This window comes from Plasmodium sp. gorilla clade G2 (assembly GCF_900097015.1).
Source record: "Plasmodium sp. gorilla clade G2 genome assembly, chromosome: 14".
In the NCBI taxonomy this organism is placed as follows: domain Eukaryota; phylum Apicomplexa; class Aconoidasida; order Haemosporida; family Plasmodiidae; genus Plasmodium; species Plasmodium adleri (nom. inval.).
The window spans coordinates 2,821,490-2,840,038 of record NC_041706.1 but is presented as its reverse complement, the minus strand read 5'-3'; the positions used below and the strand labels follow the sequence as shown (position 1 = coordinate 2,840,038).

Below are 18,549 nucleotides of genomic sequence, written 5' to 3'. Positions count from 1 at the left end.
GTATGTTATATTTTAAATTATAATGTTATTAAATATTTTATTATTTTTGTTCATACATTTTTTTTTTTTTTTTTTTTTGTACCTATTATACAATTTTGTACGTATGTCGATTTAGTTAATATTAATGTGACGATATTTTTAATGTAAATACACTTGAGTAAAAAAAAAAAAAAAAAAAAACAAAAAAAAAAAAAAAAAAAAAATATATATATATATATATATATATAACATATATGTTATATTTATATAGTCCAATTTTATTTTATTTTATTTTATATTTATTTGATTTTTTTTTTTTTTTTTTCAGTGGAATGTGTATAATGTATAACATATAAATTGTAAGTTCTTTGTGCTTAATACTTTTATTTTCATTTTAAAACATAAGGATCTACTTACAAAACTAATAAATATATATTTTTTTTTTAGCATATTAATAAAAAATATAAATAGAAAAATATATATTTATATATATATATATACATATATATATTATGTAATTCCGATGAATTAAGAAAAAAAAAATTATGTCACATATATTAAGAGGAATAATATACATCCACGTTATTATATTTTTTTATTTATTTCATATTGTAAAGTGTGTTAATATAATATCATATAATAATGCTAGAAAAAAGTACACATGTTTTATTTTAAATAATGAGAAAATATTTTTAAATGATAATAAAAAATCTGGACCTTACACGTTTATTAAATGTGAAAACACATTTAAATTTTTATTAAAAAATAAAAAAAATAAAAAAATAAAATATTGTATTAAAAGTAAACCAAATGAAAAGGAACCTGAGGAAATAGACGATCTTGATCCTGAACTTGATGTAAAAATGATTAAATAAATAAATAAATAAATATATATATATATATATATATATGTACATGTTATATATTTAATATATATTATATTTATTTATAATTAATTTTGTGCCATGAACATATGATTTTATCATTTTTTTAAATTGTAGAATCTTATTAACGATATAGAAAGTGGAAAATATGGAGAAGAATCTCTCAAACTTTTTAAAGAAATTGAAGTAAATGGATAAAATAAATAAGACATTACCATAATAAATACATATAAATATATATATATATTTATATATATATATATTTATTTATATATATATTTTTATATTATGTTTTATTTGAGTAGAAGAACTCCAAAGAAAAAGAAGAAGAAGAAATAAAGAGAATGGAAGAACAAGACAAAAAAATAGATATGAGAAATGTTGAAGAAGTTATTAACAAGACAGACGACAAATTAAAACAATGTGCAATGAAAGCTTTTTATAATACCGATATAAATGAAAAACAAAATCCAGATGTTAAAAAAGAATATGACATAATGCAAAAAATAGAAAAAACATTTGATGAAATTGAGGATGATAATTATCCAGAAGATAAATTAAATATAACAAATATTTATGATAAAATAAAAACAATGAAAATTGATGACAAACAAAAAAAAAATCCTTTTACAGATACGGCAAAATCGTTGTTAAAGGTAAATATTGAAAGAAAAAAAAAAATAAAAATAAAAATAAAAATAAAAAATAAAAAATAACATATGTAATTATATATTTTCATTTACAGTATAAAGGTTTGCTACACATGCCATTTGTAAAAGGACCACTGCTAAACAATAATACGTAATAAAATATATATATATATATATATATATATATATTTACAAGTTTTTTAATATTTTTATTGTCTCACATATTATCTATATATATCTTTTTTAGTTTTGATTGGAGAGAATCTCTGGAATATGTAGAATTGAATATACCAATATATGACGGTAAATAAAATAATATAAACAAGTACATATATATATATATATATATATATATATATATATTTATTTATTTTATTTTTATTAAGAAACCAATTGTGAAGATATTTCTTTTCATTTCAAAAATGATTATATAAAGCTTGAAATAAATAAAGGTAACACAAAGGAACTATTACTTGATAACATGGTATGCATTATAAGAAAAAAAAAAAAAAAAAAAAAAAAAAAAAATTACATAATTAATGCGATATGTATAATTCATTCAACATATATATTTATATATATATATATATATATATATAGCCTTATTTGTTATTTTTATTTCATTTTAGCTGTGTGGTAAAATAAGTTATTCAGATGCCTACTGGGTAATAAGCAATGAATACAAAGAAAATAAAAAATACATAAATTTGATTATACCTAAATTAAGTGGTTATTATTATATATGGGAAAAACTTTTACAAGACGGTAAAGAAACATGATACATAGAAAATAATATTATCAATATATATATATATATATATATTTATATGTATTTATATTCCCTTTTTATGACATTTAACTTTTTAAATATATTAATTTTGATTTTTATTATTTTTTTTTTTTTTTAAAACTTATGTGATCATAAAATTAGTTTAATATATAACAAATAAAAAGTAAAAATAATGTAATATCTAAAAAATTGTAGTCACAAAAAAATAAAAAAATAAATTAACAAACAAATAAATAAATAAACATAAATATAAACACAAAAAAAAATATTACATGTAGGTTTAATATATATATTATATATTTATATATATATATATTTTTTTAGCTTTAATGTAAAATATTTTTAAAAAAGACATAAAAATGTTTATTATAATAATGATAAATATTTATATGTTCTTTTTATTTTTCGTCCAATATATCTGATAAACGATGATTTAGATATTCATCATAATCATATTTTTTTTTTTTATTAAATTTATCTTGATTTGTATGTATTTGGTTTTTACTATTTTTGCCTTGTGTTATTTTTTTTTTCTTATTTTCTTTTTTGACTTCCATTTTTAACCACTCCAATGTATCTATAAAAGGTGGTGGTGTGTCTTGTATAGGTAATTGTATATTTGAATGTTTTGGAAAATTATTTGGATTCATAATTTCTTGAGAAAATGGATCAAATGATTTATTTGTTTCTATTTGTTGATTAAGAACATCTTCATCAATATTATGTATAGGTGGTCCTCCTTCCATTTTTTGTCTTGTTTGTAAATATTTATATTTATCAATAGCTGGCCATAAATTTTTAATTTCTTCATCTTCTGTTTGAAATGTGAAATCATTATCTTTAACAATCATTTCTCTGAATTTTCTTAATATTTTTTTAATATTTTTAATACCATATAAAAGAACATTTTTTGGTAACATTCTACAATCTGTCCATATTTCTACAACTAGCATTTGTTTTGGATCAGTAAATTCACATCTATCTTCACACCAATATTTGGTAGCTATTTTATGAACAGTTAATCTTATCATTCTACATGCACCAAAACTAGAACTAATAGGCATATAATTTTTATTTACTACTTCTTTTATTTCTCTTTTTTTCATACAGTCATTATCTGATCCACGTTCTCTTTTATATAATCCTTTATCATATGTTAACCAATGACCTTTTCCATATTCTATTTTTATTGAGATATCTATAAATCCACCTTCTTTAATAGTACATATATAATGTTCTTTGTTTATTATATTTAAATGTGAAGGTAAGGGTATCATACCAGCAACTAACATTAAGGGTCCTTTAAATATTAATCGAATATTAGATTCTAAATTTATTTCTTTACTATATATACAAACATCTGAGATATTTAATGCGATTTCTAATAAATCTTCTTGCACATTATCAATTTTGGTGTCTTCATTCATATTATGTATTTTTATAGCAACAATAGCATATCCATAAATCTGAGTCTGACAAACATATTTAATTAAAGATCCAAAAGTATGTCCATCAGTAATATTTAAAGGTCCAATATAAAATTTCTGATATAATTTACCATTCTGTGGATATTTTATTATATCAGTAGCTTCTTCAATCTTTATAAAATTCGGACCAAAATCATCTTTATCAATAAAAGTTTCTTTATGTATATTACTACTTAATATTTTCTCATAACTTTTATAATCCATATTATTGTTATCATATATATCATTTATATTTTCATTTGATTCAATTTCAATTTTTCTCTTTCTTAATTTTTCTTCTCTTTCTTTTCTCTTCTCATAAAAATCTCCATAATTACCAAAATATTGAGCATCACCATATCCTAGACCTGCCCTATCCCTTCCAATACTAAAACGAGGATAAAAAAGGAAAGGATAGAATTTACCTGTCTCTTCATTTTCATTTACATTTATTTTATTAAAATAATCGAATAATTTTTTATATATTGGATAATGATTCACGTTAAAATCGATAGCTCGAAAACTTCCCCAGTATTCAATGGGCATTCTTTTCATTTTGGGTTCTACTAGCGGTCTCAGAGTTTTTATATCATATGATTCGTTATTATAATTATTATATATGTTATATATATTATATATATTATATATATTATATATATTATCATCACCGTAAGTATTACTACTACTATTACTACCTTTTTTATTATCATTACATTTTGTATTATCATCCTCGTCACCATATACTATTGTATCTCTCCATTCACCTCTATTCAATAGAACCCAATTTTTCCATGTATACAACTCCCCCTCAAAAAAACCTTTCTTCTTCAAAAATAAAAACTCCTGAACATCTATCAGACGATTGTCAATATCATCATCTATAATATCACCATACTCATCGCCCTTCCCTTCCATTCTTTTCTTTAATTTAATTTTCCTTTGCTTTTCATCCTGTAATTTCTTCAAAAAATAAAGGAAAAAATAATAATAGTTATGAATTTTTAAATTATCATTTTTATACTTATAATCTAATATTATATTTGATAATCCATCAGGGGTTCGAAATGTATCCTCTGGAAATTTAGGTTCATAACCACTAGTTCTATTCTGTTTTATTTGTTCAATATATTCTTTAATTTCTTCATCCTTTACATGATATTTCTTAATAAAATTTTTTTTTTGAAATATTTTATAATTATCATTTATATTTACATATTCGTTCTCATCCCCAGTGGAATAAATAATATATTTCCTTAATATTTTTCTTTTTATATTTTCTTCCTCTTTATTTTTATTTAAAATGAATTTTATCTTTCCTCTTTTATTTTTATTTTCAAGTATTAACAAATTTCCAGCATTCGGTATATATGAAGATTTAAAAATATTTACACATTTATATATTACTATTATTATATGTAACCATAGGGTAATAAGAAGGAGAAACGGCATATTACATAAGTATAAAATTTTATATCTAAAATGTGATTGACACAAAAATATATACTCTCTCACATATATATAAAAAAAAAATTAAAATCAAGGAAATGGAAAGAAAAAAAAAAAAAGAAAAAGAAAAAAAAAGAAAAGATTTTTATAGAATACTTATATTATTCTATTCATATATGAATCACTATCTATTTGATTAAATTTTTACTTTTTTTTTTTTTTTTTATTTTTCATACTTTTTCTTATGACCCCAAAATATATTGTGCGACCAATGAATTTTAACAAGAAAAAAAAAAAAAAAAAAAAAAAATTATAAAAATAAAAAAAAAAAAAAAAAAAATTAAAACCCCACACTACATTGTTAATTAATATATAATAATATATACATATATATATTATATATAATTATAAAATACCATATTAATGATAATAAATTTCCTTTGATGAGGGTTTTTTTTTAATTTATTTTTTTTAATAAAATGATTTAATATTACATATATAATTTTTTTTATAAAGACTTTAATTATATATATATATATATACATATATGTGTTGAACCATATATTCTTTATTGTATCACAAACAAAATAAAATTGAACATATATAAAATATGTATTTATAATATTTTTAGTTAAATACATATATTAATAATTAAGATGACTTTTTTTTCTTTTTTTAAATAAAATTTTATGAATCAGGATATATAAAATATATACATATATTTTGTACCACACATATATATATATTAATCATATTACACCATTAAAAAATTGTTTTTATTATATATATATATATATATATATATATATATATATATATATATATATATATTTTGTCATGTTTTCTTTATATTATAATTGATTCTTTTCTTTTTTTTTTTTTTTAAAAAGTGAAGAAATTACTTAGGTGTCTATATATGTGCTAATATGTGTTGTCATTAACATTAAAAAAAAAAAAAAAAATTACGAATTTATTTGTATATATATAATATATATATATTTTTCTTTATTTTTTTATAGTAATATATTCATTGTTTCTAATAAAAATATCTATAAATATAAATAAATAAATATATATATATATATATATATATATATAATATTATATATATACATTTATAAAATTTTACACATGCATATTATATATATATATATATATATATATATATATATATTTATTTATTTACTTATTCATTTATTTGTTCATTTTGTTTTTCTTCCTTTTGTACATTTTTCATTGCAAAGAATAAAAAAAATAATAAATTTCTTATGGAATTACTGATATTAAAAAATAAAATATACATTTTTTATTACAACAATATGTATGTGTATTGAAAAATATATATATATATATATATATATATATATATATATATATATATACATTTGTCTGTATATAAATAATAGCACCTATATATTATATATATATATATTTAATTTTTCTTTTTTTTTTTTTATTTTCTTAAAATATTATATATCTTATTTTTTTTTTTTTTGTCCACATTTATGTTTTTTATTCCATCATAAATATATAATATATATAATATATATATGTATAAACAAACTAATATTTTATTTTATTATATATATATATATATATATTTTTTTTTTTTTTTTTAAAAAAGTTATGGAGATTTTTCATCGTGCTCCCTTATACCATGCATATTGAAAAGTTCCTATTTTTTATTTTTTTTTTTTTAATAAAATTATGTGTGTGCCATACAGATGAAGAAGTTAAGAAGGAAATCGTTTCTATAAATTTCGATGAATTTAATAATATTTTAAAAGAAGAAGTAAAGTATACACTTCTAATAGTATACACACACTGGTCATACAATTCAAATTTATTATTAGACAACCTAGATAAGATATCAAAGCTTTTATTAGATGAAGAGAATATAAAATTATGTAAAATAAATGCAGCATTAAATACATCTATAATAGATAAGTTAGATGTATATGGATACCCGTCTTTATTTATGATTAGAAATAATGAAATACATAGATATAATGGTATGAATAATATTAGAGATTTATTATTATGGATATATCAATATTTAGATTCTAAAATATATGAAATTAATAATATACAAAGATTAAATATGTTAATAGAATTGAATGAATATAATAATACTATTCTATTTTTTATATTTAAAGATTTAATAACATCAAATAATAATATAAATCATATATCATTAATAAATGATTTAATAAATATATGTATATTAACTAATAAAACCCTTTGTTATTATATTAAAGAAAAGAATGTTATAGAATATTTTGAAGAAAATATAATACAAGATAAATATCATTATAATATAAATAACATAAATAAAGATTCATATTACTCTCTATTATATAAAAATGATGAATTTGATGATTACATTTTTCCTCTTCATAAAAAAGAATTAGATATGTTAACTAATAAGGAATATACAAACGAACAAAAAATAAATCTTTTATATAATTGGATAAGTGAAAAGGAACAACCATTAGTTATACAATTTGCAGAATATTTCTTTTCTATGTTATTTTCAAATGATACTGTTACACTTTTTATTATTTACAATGATATAAAAGATATTAATAAAGAGGATATAATAAAATGTGCAAAGAAATATAATAATAAAATAAAATTCGCAATAACTGGGACTACTCAAATATATGAAAAGAGATTGCTCAATGAATTACTTATAGATGATAATATTAAAAAACCTGTTATGAGGATAACTGAGTTTAAAAATGATATAAGATTTCCTTATAAATATAAGCCCAAAAATGATGACCAGGAAATAAACGAAAAGGTAAAATAATGGACACAAAAATGTAAATACAAAATATATATATATATATATGTGCGTGTGTATGTGTGTGTGTGTTTCTATTTTTAATAGTACATTTTCATTTCATAATTTTCATATATATATATTTATATATATATTTCTTCCTTTCAGACTATCGATGAATTTGTTAATGGCTACTTGCAAGAAAAAAAATACTTCTATAGAAAAAGTGAACGAGCATTACCAGATGAATATAACAACGGATATATAAAAATTATTGTAGCTGATAATTATGACAATTATATTTATAGAAATGATATGAATGTTATTGTATTATATTATGCTCCATGGTGTGGTCACTGTTACAAGTTTGAACCGATTTATAGAGAAGTAGGAAAAAGATTAAATTTATATGCAGATAAGTTTAAAAATTTTAAAAATGATATTATTATAAGTAAAATTGATGCCGTAAATAATGAAATATATAACATAAATATAGGTAACAATATTAACAATAAATGATAAATATAAATAAATATATATATATATATATATATATATATATATATATTGTTTTTTTTTTTTTTTTTTTTTTTAAGAGGGGTATCCTACCATATATCTTTATAAAAAGGGCGACAAATTAAATCCTGTAAGATATATGGAGGGAAGGACTGTCAAAAATATTATTACGTGGATTTGCGAAGAGGTAAAGATATGCACAAATATATAAAAATATATACATATAAAAATATATAAATATATAAATATATTTATATATTAATATTTCATTTTATAAATAAAATTTTTATCTTTTTAGACACAATCAAATATAGACATATCAGAATTTCTTAATATCGATCTTGACAATGAACAACTATTTGAAAATTATGAAGAATTATAAATATGATTATATGTATACAAATTATACGTCTTAAAATATAACATATATATATATATATATATATATATATATATATTTATTTATTTATTTATTTGTTTGATTGATTTTTATATTTTCATATATATATCCCATTTATCCGTATTTTTTCATATAACAGTTTAATTTTTAAATATCTTTTTTTTTTTTTTTTTTTTTTTTTTTTTTTTTTTTTTTGTTAATTAAAAACTGTTAATATATTAAAAAAACTAAAATCATAAAAATATAAAACATTCATATATTATTAATATATATATAATAGTTCATTTAATTTTTTTGATTTTTTTTCTCTTCTCAATTATGTCTCAGTGTGTGTGGGAATTGTTATGCGTTGAGAGATCTTTCATGATAAATAATAATAAATGGAAAAAAAAAAATAAAAACACAACAAATGACATTTCTACATATAATTCTTTACCTCATTTAAACTGGAAGGAAGAGAAAGTGGACTATGACTACACAGAAAAGAACTTATTCAAATTAAAAAAAAAAAATAAAAAAAATGAATTAAAGTTTAAAAATATAATCAACCAGTTCTTTATATCAGACATGTCAAAATATGTAAAGGCCTATGTTAAAAAAAACGATAGCAATGTAAGAAGTGAAATAGGTAAAACAAGACAAAAATATTGAAAAAAAAAAAATAAACAAATATAAATATAAAAATATAAATATATAAATATATTACATGTATTATATATATATATATATTATATATATTTTTACATATTTTTATTTATATATTATTCATTTTTTTTTTTTTTTTTTTTTTTTTTTTTTTTTTTAATTTGTCTCTCCCCTGTCAAGGTATAACATCGAAAAAAATACCAAAATCGGATGAAGAAAGATTTTGGGTTAATAGCTATATTTATAATTTTATAAATTACTGTCTACTCACATATTATGATTGTAAACATTATATAATTATTACTTACAATCAAAATTTAATACAAAAATTAAATGGCACAGGTAATAATATATAAATATATATATGTATATATTTATTTATATATATATTTTTTTTTTTTTTTTTATTTTGTAGGTTATGGTCATTATGGCGTATATTTTACAGATGGTAAAAAAATTGAAGGACTAGGAAATCTATTTATTAATATAAAACAAGTTAGACACATTGGATTTAGTGTTATGAAATCACTACATACAAGAATTGCATCAGATATATCAGCTTCTAATAATGATGAATCATGTAGCTTTATTGTTATGATATAAAATAACGCAAATCATTTTAATAATAATATGTACAGTTTTTTCATATAAGTAAAATAAAATTAAAACATAAACATATATAATATAATATATAATATATATATATATATTTATTTATTTATTTATGAACACAAATTCATGGACTGTTTAAAATAGAATATTATTTTATATAAATTTTTTCTTATATCATTAAATAAAAAAAACAAGTCATCATCCTTTTCAACATATTCATTGTACTCAATTCTCTTTATTTCTTCTTTTATCTTCAACGTCAATTTTTTATTTTCTATTTTTTTTAAACACGGGCTAAAAAACATGTAGCATCTTAAAAATTCCATAAAAAGAATTTTGGCTGTTCCTATGGATCTACTCATATAGTTCGAATTTTTCCACAAAACACTTATCACCTTAAAAAAAAAAAAATAATAAAAAATAAATATATAAATAAATATATAAATAAATAAATATATACATATATATATATATATATATTTTTATTTTCATATGTGAACATATAGACCTCGACTTTTTTATTTGTACCTCTAAAATCTGCCTCAATATTAAAGAATTCAACCTCTTTGCTTCTTTTAACGTTTTTATACTTTTTAAATATTGCAAAATTATATTCATAAACACATAATGAATATCATATATATTATACGTATTGCCTTCCATTCCATTTATTAAAAAACGAAATGTATACATATCATCAAAATGAAATGAAAAATAACCACCGTCTTTATATCTCAAAAATATACTATTCTGGTTCTTTTCTCTTGTCCTGAATTCATCACTCTTTTGTATTTTTAAAAAAGGCCTTTTCCTTCTCACATTTTTTATTTTCTTGTTGAATAAATTAAAATTTATCCTGCACTTTGCTATTTTCTTCCCTGTTTTATTTTGTAGATTTACACAATCTATTAACATATACTTCTTATTTAATAATATTTTATACTTTTTATTATTAAACGTAAATATAAGAGGTATATGAAAAAGAATAGGCGTCTCTATAAACCTTCCCTCATTGTTGTCATAATAAAAATGTCTCTGCATAATTAATAATTTTTTCTCTTCTTTCAAATATTTAAAAAATATTTTTGGAGGACCTACAACATTAATATAATTTCGTAATATGACATCAAAAATATTTCTTTCATAAAAAGATTTTAACAACGCTTTTTTTATATTACATCTTGCATAAAATAATGAACACAAGAAGGATGTCTTATTATATAAAGGTGTAACCTTATTTGTAAGGTATCTACATTTTTGATATATTTTTTTTTCTTGATTGTTTTTTTTTTGTTTGTTTTTCTTTTTATATTCTGCATTTTTCATAGTACATATTATTTTATAAAACTGTAGGAAATACCTTTTGAATGACGCTTTTAAAAAGTTGGACCAACAATTTTCAAAATATTCATTTTTATAAAATGAAAGATCATATTTATGTTTTATATTATTATAATTTTTTTTTTTATTTTTTAAATATTCCCATTTAATACAACTCCTATATGATAAAATATTTTTATTATCTCCACTAAAATATATATTTTTTTTTCTCTTTTTAAAATATCTTGATATACATTTTATATATTTGCTCCTTATAACAACCACTCGTACTTTTCTCATATTATTTCTCTTCATCCAATATTTATCAGACGATAACAGAAACCATGGCTTAAGATCAAAAAAGTAAAAGAAAAATTGAATAAATATTAATATTTTTTTAAATGTTATGGAATAATTATAAAACGTAAAGAATAACAAATCCATAATTATATTATAGAAAGGATAACATAATATATATATCATTTTAAATATGTTCATTCCTTTATTATATGTAATGTTATTATAAAAATAATTCATCGTTTTTGTATATGCCATTCGATTAATACATTCTTTTACATTCAACACAGATTTGAGGTCCTTATTTCTATATGATTTATATTTTTTATCACATTTATGGTTATATTTTTTTGCCTGTTTTTTGATCCTTATCTCCTTCTTATCACATATTTTGTAACCGATATGTATTGAGTGATTATATGTATTTAACGTATCTATAATATGAATATAAAAAAATGAATTTAATATATTCCAAAGGATTATTATATACATATCACGTCTGATAGAGCAAGGATAACAATCAACATGATTACAACAACAAAAATAATCATTACAAGAACCATAATTATTACAACAATAATAATTAGTAATATAACATCGATAATTACTATTATAACAACGATAATTAGTACAAACAAGATAATTAATACTACAACTATTATTAATATTGTTAATATTATTATTATTATTGTTATTTATTTTATTTTTTTTTTTGAGCTTCCTTATTTGCCTTTTCAATATCATATAACTCAACTTATATTCTATCATCCTTGCTAAACCCTCCTTTATCCATAAATTTTCTGTTTTTTTTATATATATACTGTTACCCCATATTATATGAAATATTTCATGCACCAATATTCTTATACATTTATATATTTCATATAATCTATTCTTCTTATTTATTAAAATAAATCGTTCCAAAAAAGTCAGACAATTTGCATTCTCTTCTCCTGCATATTTATATCTTTTTACTATCATTAATTGTAAAAATCCATTTTTCTTTATCTCCCTTTTAAAAATATTATTCTTCATATACATATGTAATATATATATTAATAAATCTAAAAAATATTCATATGATTTTCTAATCTTCTCAAAATTATTATTTCCTTTTTCAAAATATATATAAATATCTATACCATTCAACTTAAAATATATTCTGTTATAAATACCAACGAATAGACAAAAACTGTAATGTAAAATTTTATTCGTATTATAAAACTTATACGTCAAAAATTTTTTATTCCTTTTTTTACTATAACATTTATTATGATTATTATTCAAAATATATTTATTTGTAATCATTCTATTTTTCTTTTCTTTTTTTTTTATTATTTTATTATTATTTCTAATAAAATGGTTCCTTAATTTATACCCACACTTTCTTTCAATTAACCTCGGATTATTATATTTTCCATGTTTCCATTTATTACTACAATGAAATAATAATTTCTTTATTAAAAATTTCTTATTCCTACGAAAAGATTCAAAATAAACTATTCTTTTATTAATATATACATTTTTTATTTTACTATTACTTACAACTGAAAGAGAAGGACGTAAAATATTATATCTATCATAATTTGAATATAAATATTTTTTATTTATTAAATTTTTTTTTTTTTTTTCTTGATATTTATTATATAAAACCCATTTGTTACTTCCCTTCTTTCTTGTCTTAACATATTGTTCTTCTATGTTCATATAATTATATAATTGCTCACAAAATATATTGTTATCTAATTTAATCTTATTATTATAAAAAGAACATGAATCTATAAGTTTTATTTGAAATGATACACTTAAAGAAAAATATACCTTATGATTATTATCTTGCAAACATGGAAATATATTTGCTAAATAATAAAATTCACAAAATGTTGATATATAATTATAATTCTTTTCATCTTCAAAACATATATTTTTAAAATGAAATTTTCTAATATTCTTATCATTCTCAAACTCAAAATAAAATTTATTCCTTCTTTCAAGTATATTTTGTATATAATTCTTTCTTACACTATCTAAAGAACTTAAAAATAAATTATTATTTCTTATTTTATTTCTTGGTTCTTCTCTATTCCCTTCTTTAGACAAATGAGAAACATATATACCTTCAATACTTTTTTCTATATTTTCAAAACAAAACCATATAACCAATTTATATAGACCACTTAATGAAAAATGTTTTAAATAAATATCAATATATTCATTCCTCTTATATATATCCTCCTTCCTTATTCTTCTTTCTATATTACATGGACATATATAAAAACATTTTAATACACGTAAGTATTCTCCATGTAAATAAACACTTATCTTCTTTTCATTACATTTTGACAATTTTAAGAAATAAATAACACAATATCCATAATATCTTAAATGAGGATATAGATTTAAAAATATTAAATGTACCTTATACCTACAAAAATAAAAGTAAAAATAAAAATAAAAATAAATTAATATAAAAATATAAGCATATAATAGGTTCACATATATATATATATAATTATATATATATGTAGATATTTTCATTAATATTTATTCTGTAAACAAAATATTTTCTATATATATATTTTTATTTATATATAAATAATACTTTAGGGGTTTTATATTCTTATTCAAATTAAGGTTTTTTCTTAAATGATACAAATGGAGTTGTTTAGTTTTCATTATTGAAAAAAAAAAAATTTACAAAAATAAAATAACATTCAAAAAAAAAAAAAAAAAAAAAAAAAAAATATTAAAGATAGGCAAAAATATTCATATAAATAAATATATATATATATAACATATATTATATATTATTTATATGATATTTATAACAAAGAAAAATAAATTAAAAAAAATAAAACAAAATAAAATAAAATAAAATAAAATAAAACAAAATAAAACAAAATAAAATAAAATAAAATAAAATAAAATAAATTTAAATTAAACAAAACACAAGGTAAGAAAATATGGTATCCTTTTAACTAATCTATGTGGAAATTTTCATTGCTTAAAATATGCTGAAGGAAAAGAAACGGAAAAAAAAAAAAATACATATATATATAATATATCATATATATATTGAATAATTTTTTTAAAATGTACTTATATATTACCTTTAAAAACTTAATAGGCTCAACTGTTCTGAATAAAATGAAAAGCTACAAAAGAAAAAAAAAAAAAAAAAAGAAAGGACATAAATATATATGTTTTATGCATACATATTTTTATTTAAACATATTTTGGGTCACGTTCAAGTTAAGTACATGTATCTATAGTTCCTTTTTCTTTTATATATTTTTAAACGTACCAATACATATACAATAATATCAAAATTGATATCAAAAAAAATATATAGAAATTCATGGGAACTATATAAATCAATATTTGAAGGCGATAAACACAAAACCTTGTAAATAATTAACAATATGGGTTTCAATATTACAGCAAAAAATATTAACCTATATTTTCTGTAAAATAAATAAATATATATAAATATATATATATATATATATATATATGCTTATACTTATTATTCATATATAATAATACCACCATTACATATTAATTATAATACGCATAACTACAATCAACATTATTTCCCATATAAATATTATTATTATATAAAAATGTATTCTTTTTTTATTTTTTTCTATTAAAATTATTCCTATTTTATTTTTCATATATTCCCTACTTGTAAATATCATATTTTTTATACAATTCAGCTACATGAAATGATAAATTTTCCTCTGCCAAACGAGCCTAAATAAAAACAAAGGGAAAAAAAAAAAAATACATAAAAGGAAATAAGGAAAATTGAAAATTATACAAACATAAAAAAAAGGTTTAAATATATAAAATAAATTATGAACTGTTAATAAAATATTATATTTTTTATTTATAATATGGCTAGTTGTTACAAAAAAAAAAAAAAAAAAAAAAAGACTACATATATATATATATATATATATATATATATATATATATATAGACACTTTTTTTTTTTTTTTTTTTTTTTTTTTTTTTTTTTTTTTTATTTATAACTAGCTTTTATATATATATTTTTTTTTTTTGCTTCCTTACTGAAAGAAATGTTGAAGTGAAATTAATAGCAATAAAAATAAATAGATATGCAAAAGCTTGTAAAATATATCTAGGAGCCTATAAAAAATATTATATATATATATATACATGTATATATGTTCGTGTGTTTATTTATTTTTTTTTTTGTTTGTATATTTTTATTTAAATCATGGGCATTTTATAATATATATATATTTATCTTTACTTGAAAATTTCCTAAAAATACTTCAAAGAGTCCCGTGTAAAATGAAATGACTGAAAAACATATCATAAACTGTATCTCTATTCTGCTTAAATGAGTTCTTATATACATATCACCTATAAGACAAATAATAAAACAACACATAAATTAATGACAAATTAATTTTTATATGAAATGAATGTATTAGGACATTTATTTAAAATATATTATCATTTTATTACCTAAAGATACTTGCAAATATATAATAAATGTTACAATTTCTTGCATCTTCTTTAAGATATTGGCTGGTATCCTTAATAAAAAAAAAATACATATATATATATATATATATAATTATAAATTAAAATGAAATAAAGCAGAATCAAAATAGATTATAATGAATAATACATAGGTAAATATACATTTTTATGTTATTTTTATGTTATTTTTATTTTTATTTTTATTTTTATTTTTTGTTTTATTTTTTAATTTTTCTTTCATTTTACCAGTAATACATGTACATATAACCCATTTCTTTTATAAAATTGATATTTTTATAATTTAAATATGTTGACAATAAAAAGAAAATCATGTTAAGAACCATAAATATATCTGATTTTTCTCTATATCTCAAGAAATATAAAGAAATGATTATAACCAATACTAACAACACGATAGTAGTAAAATATAGGACATTAGGAATAAAAAGGAAATCATATGATAGATGTTTGGTTTTATAATCATAAAAAACTACATTTCCTTTTAATGTAATTCTTAATTTGTTATTATTTATTAAAACTAACATGTATCTATTTTTCTGTTCTATTTTTATAGTTTTCTTAATTATTCCTTCATCTAAAGGATATCTTTTTATACAATTAAAATGAGAAGTAAAAATATAATTCTCATCATTATGTAATGAAGGTTCTAATTTATTTTTTAATCTTATATAATTAAGCCATTGATCTGCTGTAATTAAAACTAAGAATAAATTATTAGATTTATTTTCTTCATCTAAATTATTACTTAATAATTTATCACTAGCTTCCTCACAAGTAATATCATTCTGGTTTTTATCATCATCATATTTTTCTTTAATTATATCATAACTGTCTTTATTATTATCATTATTATTATTATTATTATTATTATCATATGTTGTAGATATCTCTTTTGATATATAATCCTTTTTAAAATTATACTTTTGAAGGTATTCTTCATTTATATTAAAGTGTGTTAATATATTTATTGAATTAAGATTTGATTTGGCTTGAACTTCTTGACTTAAGTGTTTTTTCTTGATATATGTATTTTTCTTGAAATGAATATTCATATTAATATTGATTTCTCCTAAGAGGAAGGAAAAAAACATAAAAGGGTTTTTAAATAAATAAAAAAAATTAAGACATATAAGAAAAATAGTAACGTGCGCACACAAAAAATAAATATAAATATAAATATATACATATATATATATATATATATATATATATATATATACATATACATATATATATATATATATTTTTTTTCCATGTTTACCTTCATCGAAAGAAAAGAAATAGGAGGGCTTTAAATTATAATAACTTGAAGCTAGTAAATGTTCATTTTTATACAAAAAAACAAATAAGTCATCTTTATCGACAACGTTTACATTCAAAACATATCCTTTACAACATCTCTTCAAATATAAAATAAATATTAATAATATTATATCTATATAAAAGTAATAACTCTTTAATTTCATTTTTAAAATGACATTTTTATTTTATTCTATTTTTATATATGTTTCTTTTAAAAAAAACGTTTTTTTTATAATTACTCTTAAATGTTATATTATTATAAAAAATATATATATATATATATTTATTTATTGTAATAATATATTATATTATATGTTCCTCTTAATTTTTTATTATTTTATTTATTTTTTTTTTTTTTCAATTATTTTTCTTCTGTTTCTTTTATATAAAAAATATCATAATTTTTCATCATTTTTTTACAATAATTTTATAAACTCTTTTCTAAGATAAGAAGAAAAAAAAATAATAAATATATTATATATATATATATATATATATATATAAGTATATATTTATATTTTATATAATCTTTCTTTATTTATATTTTAAATATAAATTAAAATTAACATAATAATTTTGTAAATTTTTAAAGAAAATTAAATTTTATAAAAGATTTTGTACTTGTCATATATTCATATTTTTTTATATAATAAATAGATTTTTAAATAATTTGTAGTTTATTTTCTTTTTCTTTTCTTTAATCTAAATATATATATAATATTATATATATATATATATATATATATATATATATATAATATTAAAAACATTCACACGTATATAATTAATATTATATATATATTATATATATTATATATATATTTATTATTTTATATTATTGCGATAATATCAATTCAAAATAAAAAAGGAAAAATATATATATACACAAATATTATAACAAACAATAATATAAAATAA

General features: G+C 18.1%; 6 protein-coding genes across 6 annotated transcripts; 3 read left to right on the top strand and 3 right to left on the bottom strand.

The window, feature by feature from the left end:
* Window positions 1-524: 524 nt before the first annotated feature.
* On the top strand, window positions 525-2,292 carry PADL01_1472700 (conserved Plasmodium protein, unknown function; the record flags this gene model as incomplete). The annotated part of the gene is made up of 7 exons (XM_028685039.1): window positions 525-836; window positions 981-1,049; window positions 1,169-1,519; window positions 1,609-1,664; window positions 1,761-1,816; window positions 1,900-1,997; window positions 2,143-2,292. 7 exons carry the CDS (start codon window positions 525-527, stop codon window positions 2,290-2,292), a joined length of 1,092 nt encoding a protein of 363 aa, XP_028541057.1.
* A 409-nt stretch (window positions 2,293-2,701) lies between these two features.
* Window positions 2,702-5,218, bottom strand: PADL01_1472600 (DNA-directed RNA polymerase, alpha subunit, putative; the record flags this gene model as incomplete). The annotated part of the gene is made up of 1 exon (XM_028685038.1): window positions 2,702-5,218. The coding sequence occupies one exon, from the start codon at window positions 5,216-5,218 to the stop codon at window positions 2,702-2,704; it is 2,517 nt and encodes an 838-aa protein (XP_028541056.1).
* Window positions 5,219-6,872: 1,654 nt separating this feature from the next.
* On the top strand, window positions 6,873-8,898 carry PADL01_1472500 (protein disulfide-isomerase; the record flags this gene model as incomplete). The annotated part of the gene is made up of 4 exons (XM_028685037.1): window positions 6,873-8,018; window positions 8,169-8,496; window positions 8,597-8,703; window positions 8,815-8,898. 4 exons carry the CDS (start codon window positions 6,873-6,875, stop codon window positions 8,896-8,898), a joined length of 1,665 nt encoding a protein of 554 aa, XP_028541055.1.
* Window positions 8,899-9,234: 336 nt separating this feature from the next.
* PADL01_1472400 (conserved Plasmodium protein, unknown function) lies at window positions 9,235-10,164 on the top strand (the record flags this gene model as incomplete). The annotated part of the gene is made up of 3 exons (XM_028685035.1): window positions 9,235-9,544; window positions 9,742-9,903; window positions 9,977-10,164. The coding sequence occupies 3 exons, from the start codon at window positions 9,235-9,237 to the stop codon at window positions 10,162-10,164; spliced, it is 660 nt and encodes a 219-aa protein (XP_028541054.1).
* Window positions 10,165-10,283: 119 nt separating this feature from the next.
* PADL01_1472300 (M1-family alanyl aminopeptidase, putative) lies at window positions 10,284-14,466 on the bottom strand (the record flags this gene model as incomplete). Its single annotated transcript, XM_028685034.1, has 3 exons — window positions 10,284-10,568; window positions 10,702-14,215; window positions 14,393-14,466. 3 exons carry the CDS (start codon window positions 14,464-14,466, stop codon window positions 10,284-10,286), a joined length of 3,873 nt encoding a protein of 1,290 aa, XP_028541053.1.
* Window positions 14,467-14,768: 302 nt separating this feature from the next.
* PADL01_1472200 (conserved Plasmodium membrane protein, unknown function) lies at window positions 14,769-17,795 on the bottom strand (the record flags this gene model as incomplete). Its single annotated transcript, XM_028685033.1, has 9 exons — window positions 14,769-14,804; window positions 14,901-14,945; window positions 15,095-15,254; window positions 15,479-15,546; window positions 15,868-15,945; window positions 16,073-16,185; window positions 16,291-16,361; window positions 16,555-17,398; window positions 17,591-17,795. 9 exons carry the CDS (start codon window positions 17,793-17,795, stop codon window positions 14,769-14,771), a joined length of 1,620 nt encoding a protein of 539 aa, XP_028541052.1.
* Window positions 17,796-18,549: the final 754 nt, after the last annotated feature.